Source organism: Sinocyclocheilus rhinocerous, unplaced genomic scaffold (assembly GCF_001515625.1).
Source record: "Sinocyclocheilus rhinocerous isolate Xijiao unplaced genomic scaffold, SAMN03320098_v1.1 scaffold1965, whole genome shotgun sequence".
In the NCBI taxonomy this organism is placed as follows: domain Eukaryota; kingdom Metazoa; phylum Chordata; class Actinopteri; order Cypriniformes; family Cyprinidae; genus Sinocyclocheilus; species Sinocyclocheilus rhinocerous.
In genome coordinates this window covers 160259-169657 of record NW_015625577.1, presented here as the reverse complement: position 1 = coordinate 169657, position 9399 = coordinate 160259, and the positions used below count along the sequence as shown (strand labels likewise).

The 9399-nt window shown below is 40.8% G+C and overlaps 1 protein-coding gene across 1 annotated transcript in view; it reads right to left on the bottom strand.

Annotated features, from left to right (window-relative positions):
* Window positions 1–2202: 2202 nt before the first annotated feature.
* The window catches only part of LOC107752773 (tripartite motif-containing protein 16-like), an 18942-nt gene continuing 11745 nt past the window's right edge, over window positions 2203–9399 (bottom strand). Inside the window, exons 6-7 of the mRNA XM_016568838.1 lie at window positions 2569–2975; window positions 2203–2355 (exon numbers count right to left, since the gene is read on the bottom strand). Coding sequence (XP_016424324.1) covers window positions 2215–2355; window positions 2569–2975 — 548 coding nt within the window. The 3' untranslated portion in view covers window positions 2203–2214. The remainder of the gene's footprint in view (window positions 2356–2568; window positions 2976–9399) is intronic.

Below are 9399 nucleotides of genomic sequence, written 5' to 3'. Positions count from 1 at the left end.
ATTTAGGATCTTGGACATGCATACAAAGTTTCGACACTCTGATGTGTTGTGGAATGTGCATAACAAATTTCTATTACGTTTGTGACGTTAGCGGCTCAATTTGACCCACTAATTTTATGGTTAAAGGCACGGAACAGAAAAAAAAGCCTTTAAGGGAGTTTACCTTTATACTGTACTTAGACTACTACAAAATTAACTCTTTTTTTTGGTGGGGGGAGGACAGTTGTTAAATGTTGTTTAAAAAAATTAATTTTAAATGAACTAATAATGTTAAAATTTTGCTACTGGTTCTGCTACTGTGTAAAAAAATTGCCCACTCAACTTTAAGTTTTCAATAGGCCTACCAAACTTATCTGTAATCTTTTTTTTTTCTTTCACCGACTTTAACATTTTAGTTGTTGTTGTTTTTTTGGCATTGACTCGGTTGTATTTACTTATTGTTGTATTTGTAGTTATACTTACTTATAATATTAAGTATTTTCAAAAAATAAAAATAAATTCCCCACTTGACATAAATGTACTTGTGACAACATATTATTTGTTAGGAAAATAATACTTGAATCACCTTAAGTTAGTAAATTCAAGACATTTATTGTCAAGTTATCATGGAATTTTAAGTCAGCACGCATAAAGTTTTTTTTAGACGAAAATAAGCCTAATTGGGTTAAACTAACATATGAACATATGAATATTCCGACTAAACTTTAAAGTTAAAAAAATGCATAGTTCGTCAAGTTGAAAAAACAATATTTTAAGTAAATACAAAACATAACAAAATGTTATTTGTTTCCTGGTTATATGGAAAGACTTCATGAATCACCACCTGTTGAATAAAGGATTGCATTTACTGTCACAGACACTACGTCCATGTTTTTATACAGTCTATGGTGAAATGCAGAGCACAAATTCTGAGTATGGGACACCATACTTGGCCACACATCACTTTGAATCACTTTAAGTGTTTAAAGTGTGCATGTGTATGTATGCTAGCTAATAATTGCCCTCATTCCTGTAAACCATGCTTGTATTGAAAGTGAAATCCAGTAAATACAAGCCAGCACTGCTATTTGTTAAACTGTATACCATGCAAACACACAATAAAGTCAGTATTGTCAAGCTTTAGTGATTTAATCTTACATGACCTTTCCCCTCCAACCCTGAAAGTTTCCAACAGCTTTTAAATTTAGATACAAAGCCTTTATTTCAGTGATGCATCTGTCCTTGCAATGATCTGAACAGTATTCAGTGCGTTGTGATGTAGCAGCGGGGTCCGATTCTGCTCATGCAGGGCCAACATCCTGCAAAGTTTAACTCCAACCTGCCTCAAACATACTTACCTGGATGTGTTTCTAATCTTGAAGACCTCGATTAGCTGGCTCAGATGTTTAATTGGGGTTGGAAACTCTGTATGATTGTGGCCCTCCAGGATCAAGACCAATGACTTATAGTGCTCATGTTTACATAACCATTTTACAGCTATTCCTAAGGTTATGAACAAAACTATCTTTGTTCACAAGACCACAAAGTACAGTAAACTACATATCGCATTTCTGTACAATCATTAAAATGCATGTCTCTTTGAACAAATGGTGAATACAGTAGAAGCACAAATTATTTAACTTTAAAGGAATAGTTCAGGCAACAACAAAAAAAACCTATAGAAAAAGAAAAGCAGCTGTGCTTGATGTATGTGATATATAGCTGATAGTGCCTCCTGGTGGTGAAGCAGAAGATCTGAGCTCGAGTAAAGACAACACTTCTGTCTTGGTTTTCTTTTGCTTTATTCATTGATTAATCATTTGAACTGCATGTAATAGGAGATAATATATTCAGAAATAGATCCAAAGCACATTTGGGTAAAAATCCACTAACTGTGTTGCAGTGTTTTGTTACACTAACCAGCACATAAAATGTAAAAAAACATTATTTAAACATACCTTTCATTAACCCAACATGACAAACCAGATATGAAAGTTACTTTTGACAGTCACTGGTAAAAATGTAATCGAATGTTTCATCAAAGAAAAAGAAAGAACAAAAACACATACACATCAATAATTTTTATCACTTCTTACTCATACATTTCAAATATTATATGATTAATTTGACAAAACTGTTATAATATCTGAGATATCAACTAAGTAATTAGAAATGAAGTGATTTTATATCAGCTGATGTAACACGGTGCTTATACATGTGATATGGCAATATTGTTTACATTGTTAGACGACACAGTTTTGCTGTTGCATTGTTACCTAAACCAATCCCAGGATAGAGCGGCTGAGTGAATGTGGTCTGGACTCTGTAGATGAGACTCATTGTGTCTGAGACACTTACATATTTATGCACCAAGAGCTTGTAACACTCCAAAGAGAAAGGAAAAATTGAAATCACATCATATGACCCCTTTAAATTAATCTAGTAGCAGAGCTACTGCAAGTGATTTTCGGTGCTGCCTATCAATTTATCCTTTGCTGTAACTTCTGTGTTGTCATGGAGAGCGCAGCTCATGGTTGCTTAGCAACAGCAGACACCACGGGAGTGCAAGTGTTAGGCCCGTTTTAAAACGGTAAAGGACAAAATCCCTGCGCTGTGATCCACATACACTCCTACTCTACTGCTGGACACCACAGGGAGATCAGTATGCATGTTATTGTACCAGAATGAGCAACTGGAGTTACAGCAGTATAATCTCCAGGACTGATCATTACATCCAAATCTACTATCATTATTGCTTCCCTTCCTCATGATGCTGTTATATGCCACTGATATATACACCTCACCACTCCACTCAACCTCCCAGTAACGGCGTTCAGTCACACTCTCTCTATACAACGCCTCCATCCAATTTTCAAATCTGTCTGGATGATCAGGATAACTGTAATAATAGCTGGACGAAGTGATCACTGTGTTACCCTCAGATAGGTAGAGATATGAATTCACCGTGTTTGGATCCAAAGTGAATGGATGGAAATCTGATGAAAATAAACATAATAAACTGCTTTTAATTAATGAAGTATGTCTTTCTTCATTAACATAATGAATTAGTTGAATGTTTTAGTAAGATAAAGATTTAGGAGAACCTTTTAATGCGTCACTCATTTAGGGGGTATTCCAGAAAGCATTAACAATAAACATTTGAGAAAACCACTACACTTAGGCGTATTTGCATTTATCAGTTCTAGACAGCTGATTTGGAATTCCTTCAATTCATCCCAAATTGGAAACCCAAAGTTTGGCAGCCCTATTGTGTGCACATACACTGACATACACACTCTATCATATTCAAAGTGTTGAATAGATATAATATAACTGCTCCTCTTCTCCAGGCGCTTCTGCGCCGCAGCAGGTTGAAAACATTTAAACTTTTCAGAATGCCAGAAGCGCACCCCAGATCATGTGATAAAAACCATCCAGTCAGTTTCACCCTTTCCATAACGAATTTATCCTTTGCTGTAACTTCTGTGTTGTCATGGAGAGCGCAGCTCATGGTTGCTTAGCAACAGCAGACACCACGGGAGTGCAAGTGTTAGGCCCGTTTTAAAACGGTGTTTTAAAATGAAAACAATCCTCGTCTACACTGGCGTTTTCACTGCGCTTCAGAAACTATCTCTGTCCGCACTACACAAACGAAAACGCATGTCGCATGACCATTCATGCAGGTACAACAATGAGCATGGATAAGCAGGATACGCAGAGCGAATGTGGGCAGCCACACCATCGTTTTCAAAAGTCTCTGTATTGGGCCATTTACACTGAAACGCAACCCCGGAGTTTTCAAACTAAAACGGGGTCTAAAACTAATGTAAATGACAGCTGTAACTAGCAAAAGTTATGTGTTTTAAAACGAAAACACACTAGTGTAAATGTTGCCTTAGAAAGAAGAACGCATTTTTCCATGCAACATGTAAACAGCCCCTAATCCCTCCAAATCTACTTAACAGGCAGGTTTCAAACCAGAGTTTCCGGCTTGGGAGGTGAGCATGTTAACAAGGATGCTAGTGCGCCTCTTGAGATCAGTGAGGTTCACCCACACAACTCTTACCAGCATAAAACAAACAAAACAAACCCTGCAAATTACATTTAGTAATTTAGCACACGCTTTTATCCAAAGCGACTTATAAATGAGGACAATGGAAGCAATCAAAATCAACAAGAAAGCAATAATATGCAAGTGCTATAACAAATCTCAATTAGCGTAACGCAGTACACGTAGCAAGGTTTTTCTTTAAATTATATCATAAATAAAATCAAAACATATAGAATAGAAAAAATAGAGCAAGCTAGTGTTCAAGGCCTTTTTTTGCTTTTGTTAATTGTATAATAAATACAAAGAAAACTGTTCAAAGAAAAACTTAGAAATCAAATACAAAAAGATTAGAGAAGCTAGTGTTTTTTTAAAGAAAACAGGCAGTTAGTAAATGAATAGAGTGCACGTCTAAAAGGGGCAAGTTTTTTTTAAAGAATAGAATTAGAATAGAGAGTGCTAGAGGGTCAAATAAAGATGGAAGATATGTGTTTTTAGTGAATAGTGACGTGACGTGTGGCTAAGTATGGTGACCCATACTAGGAATTAGTGCTCTGCATTTACCCATCCAAAGTGCACACACACAGCAGTGAACACACACACACCGTGAACACACACCCGGAGCAGTGGGCAGTCATTTATGCTGCGGTGCCCGGGGAGCAGTTAGGGGTTCGGTGCCTTGCTCAAGGGCAGCTCAGTTACATTTACATTTAGACATTTAGCAGACGCTTTTATCCAAAGCGACTTATAAATGAGGACAATGGAAGCAATCAAAATCAACAAGAAAGCAATAATATGCAAGTGCTATAACAAATCTCAATTAGCGTAACGCAGTACACGTAGCAAGGTTTTTCTTTAAATTATATCATAAATAAAATCAAAACATATAGAATAGAAAAAATAGAGCAAGCTAGTGTTCAAGGCCTTTTTTTGCTTTTGTTAATTGTATAATAAATACAAAGAAAACTGTTCAAAGAAAAACTTAGAAATCAAATACAAAAAGATTAGAGAAGCTAGTGTTTTTTTAAAGAAAACAGGCAGTTAGTAAATGAATAGAGTGCACGTCTAAAAGGGGCAAGTTTTTTTTAAAGAATAGAATTAGAATAGAGAGTGCTAGAGGGTCAAATAAAGATGGAAGATATGTGTTTTTAGTGAATAGTGACGTGACGTGTGGCTAAGTATGGTGACCCATACTAGGAATTAGTGCTCTGCATTTACCCATCCAAAGTGCACACACACAGCAGTGAACACACACACACCGTGAACACACACCCGGAGCAGTGGGCAGTCATTTATGCTGCGGTGCCCGGGGAGCAGTTAGGGGTTCGGTGCCTTGCTCAAGGGCAGCTCAGTCGTGGTATTTAAGGTGGGAGAGAGCGCTGTACATTCACTCCCCCCACCTACAATCCCTGCCGGTACGAGACTCGAACCCGCAACCTTTGGGTTACAAGTAAGACTCTCTAACCATTAGGCCACGACTTCCCCATGCTGATTCTTGAAGATGGCTAAGGACTCAGCTGCTCGGATTGAGTTGGGCAGGTCATTCCACCAGGGGGGAACATTTCATTTAAAAGTCAGTGAAAGTGATTTTGTGCTTCTTTGGGATGGCACAATAAAGCGACGTTCACTTGCAGAACGCAAGCTTCTAGAGGGCACATAAGTCTGAAGTAATGAATTTAGGTAAAGGGGTGCAGAGCCAGTGGTGGTTTTGTAGGCAAACATTAATGCCTTGAATTTTATGTGAGCAGCTATTGGTAGCCAGTGCAAATGGATAAACAGAGGTGTGACGTGCATTCTTTTCGGCTTCTTTTATTTCATTAAAATTCTTAATGATAAAGATTATTTTCATTAAAGATTAATCATGCTGCCGCGTTCTGGATTAAATGTAAATGATTGATAGAACTGGCTGGAAGACCTGCCAAGAGAGCATTGCAATAGTGGCAAGGTTGAGTTGAAGGTGATGGTCCTTCATCCAGCAATAAATGTTTGTTAGACAAGCTGAGATGCGAGCAGCTATCGTCGGATCATCAGGATGGAATGAGAGGTAGAGTTGCCCAAACATTGCCCAAAGCATCACACTACCTCCACTGGCTTGCCTTCTTCCCATAGTGCATCCTGGTGCCATGTGTTCCCCAGGAAAGTGATGCACACGCACCCGGCCATCCACGTGATGTAAAAGAAAACGTGATTCATCAGACCAGGCCATCTTCTTCAATTGCTCCGTGGTCCAGTTCTGATGCTTACGTGCCCACTGTTGGTGCTTTCGGTGGTGGACAGGGGTCAGCATGGGCACCCTGACTGGTCTGTGGCTATGCAGCCCCATACGCAAAAAAATGTGACGCACTGTGTATTCTGACACCTTCCCATCAAAACCAGCATTAACTTCTTTGAGCAATTTGAGCTACAGTAGCTCTCTGTTGGATCGGGCCACACGGGCCAGCCTTCTCTCCCCACGTGCATCAATGAGCCTCGGCCACCCATGACCCTGTCGCTGGTTCACGACTGTTCCTTCCTTGGAGCTCTTTTGATAAATACTGACCACTGCCGACCGGGAACACCCCACAAGAGCTGCAGTTTTGGAGATGCTCTGACCCAGTCGTCTAGCCATTATAATTTGGCTGTTGTCAAACTCGTTTAAATCCTTACGCGTGCCCATTTTTCCTGCTTTCAACACATCAACTTTGAGGACATAATGTTCACTTGCTGCCTAATATATCCCACCCACTAACAGGTGCCGTGATGAATAGATAATCAGTGTTATTCACTTCACCTGTCAGTGGTCATAATGTTATGCCTGATCGGTATATGTCATTAGCAAGGCGGCGCATATGTGTGCAGCGATAGAGTTTCCAAAATTAATTTGTATTTTGCACAATGACAATGAAGACTTTTTCTTCATTTTTACTTGCATCAAACTTGTGTCTTTTCACCTTCTAAACAGAATGTTTAATACACCAATAAATTAGGCTTACGTAATTTTTCATTGCACCATTTTTTGTGTCTTCCTTACAAAAGAACACAAACATGCACATTGTTAAAAAAAATAAACGCACAAATACAAATATATTTTTCTAACCAATGTGAGCTGTTGACAACTGAGGACGGCGTTTAAAAGCAGCAAAAATGTTTGTGGTTGAGGAAGGACTTTTATTATTTTTTGGGAACAATGGTTGGGCCCGCAAAAGGTTTTTTAATTTTCATTCAGAAACCGAACATTTACACGTCATTGTTTTTAGTAGTAGTACTTTAATTAACAATGATACACAATGTAAAAAAACTACATATATGTATAGGCAAAATGACCGATATAATTATAACATTGCACTAAATGGATAGCAGGTATGGGACAGCGCAATTGACGCGCCTTGTATTTGACACCCGGCGTGAGGTGTCAGTGAGGTCACGAAGCTTCATTTCCACAGGTCACGTGACCTCATTTCAAGCAATGCATTCAGTTACACTGTTTCGAAGCACTAGTGTGTCGAAAACTCGAAAAATGTGTCGACACTGGGGCTATATCCGAAATCTCCCCCTATACCCTTAAATAGGGCACTATTTGAGGGGACAGCCATTTTTAGTGGTGTCCGAAACCATAGTGGACGTTCTCGAGGGCACTCATTCAATCCCACAAGGCACAGAAAAAACGAGTGTACAACTGGTGCACGCTCAACGGCCATAATGCACTGTGAGAGTTGTGTGCTGAATGAATTGCCGCATCTCACCAGAAGATGGCGCCTGCAGCTGAATCATCCATCCATTCATTTTATAAAGCACTCGTCCACAGAGTACAGCGTAATACGATACAGGTATAAATTCAATGTAAATTGATTATAAAATTTTTAACTAGGGTTTATACATCACTTCCGTGACAGAGTTCAAGATAAATCCTTTAATCTTACTAAGTTACTGGAGTTGACAGTTTGCCAGTTTCAAATGATTATTAAACAGCAAGCACAAACTATGCAAAAGCAGCAGTCCTTCCAGTGCACTGAGTGTCCGAATTCACTCACTCGTTTTCATTCACTCCTTCCAGTTAACTGAATTAGTAGCCTAATGTAGGGAATAGTGAGCAAGGGTATAGGCGGTGATTTCGGATTCAGCCTGGGTGTTGATCCCAAGTGATCACAAGCTGCCTTAACTTCCTGTTCTGTCTCCTCCTCTTCCCTTTCTGTATCATAGCCTCACGGGAGAGGTGGGTTTCTTTTGATTTCCTGATAATCTTATTTAATCTTTACCTTAATTACTGTTTTTATATCTTTATTTGCCACTCTCATAACCTGTGTGATTATTTTTGTAGTTTTTACTCTTTTTGAGTTATATTTCTGTCTTTTACTTAAATATGTGGAAGTGAGAGCACATGTGATTAAGTGTACAACATGTTTATTTTATAGACAACAATAAGGGCAATTTCATCTGAGAGGCTGCTTATTTGTTCTGTGTGTATCAGAGATTAAATGCTTCCAGTGAACCATTGCCTGCTGTCCCGTGTCTGGTTCCACAAAGTCACACAACGCAGAGTCAAGTACTTCAACTGGTGTGGCCGGCCATACATCGAGCATGGCATCATGAGTAACCAGTTACATTTACATTTACATTTACCCGGCCCGTGCCCAGGCCGCCGAACTCACGCGACTCGCGCAGCACTGGCTGCTGGAGGGGGCTCCATCAGCTAGTCAGGTGGAGGAACGCGTGGTGATAGACACCAGGAGCGACGCGCGCCGGAGGGCACCCAGCGACCAGTGAGCAGGATGGCGGCTCCCTCTTTGCGGGATGAGCCCATGCCGACGGAGGCCCCCGCGCTTCCCACACGGACCTGGCTGGCAGGCTGCATTGTGCACCGCGACCTGCCGGTTGGAGCTCCAGAAGTGGACGTGAAAGTTAATGGAAAGCCGTTTACTCACTCTGGTACAGTCTCATATTCTCGCCCCATGAATCTTCCTGTCCCCGTGCTGATCGGGAGAGACTGGCCCGGGTTTGACCGCCTGCTGGCCACGGCTACGCAGCCTGCCAGCCCAAGAGAGGGCCGCCGAAGACGGAGGCCCAAGAAAGGACCCCGCTGCCCATCATCGAGGGCTCTCCAGCCGAGTCGGCATCCCAGCGGAGATCCTGACCGATCAGTGTACCTTTAAGTCCCGACTAATGGCTGACCTCTGCAGGCTGTTGCGGGCGAAGCAGTTGAGGACCACAGTCTACCATCCCCAGACCGACGGACTGGTCGAACGCTTTCTGAAGCAGATGTTGAGACGAGTGGTGGCGGAGGACAAACGCGACTGGGACCTTATGATCCCCTACGTCCTCTTTGGGATCCGCAAAGTTCCTCAGGCCTCAACTGGCTTCACCCCCTTCGAGCTCCTCTTTGGCCGGCAACCCCG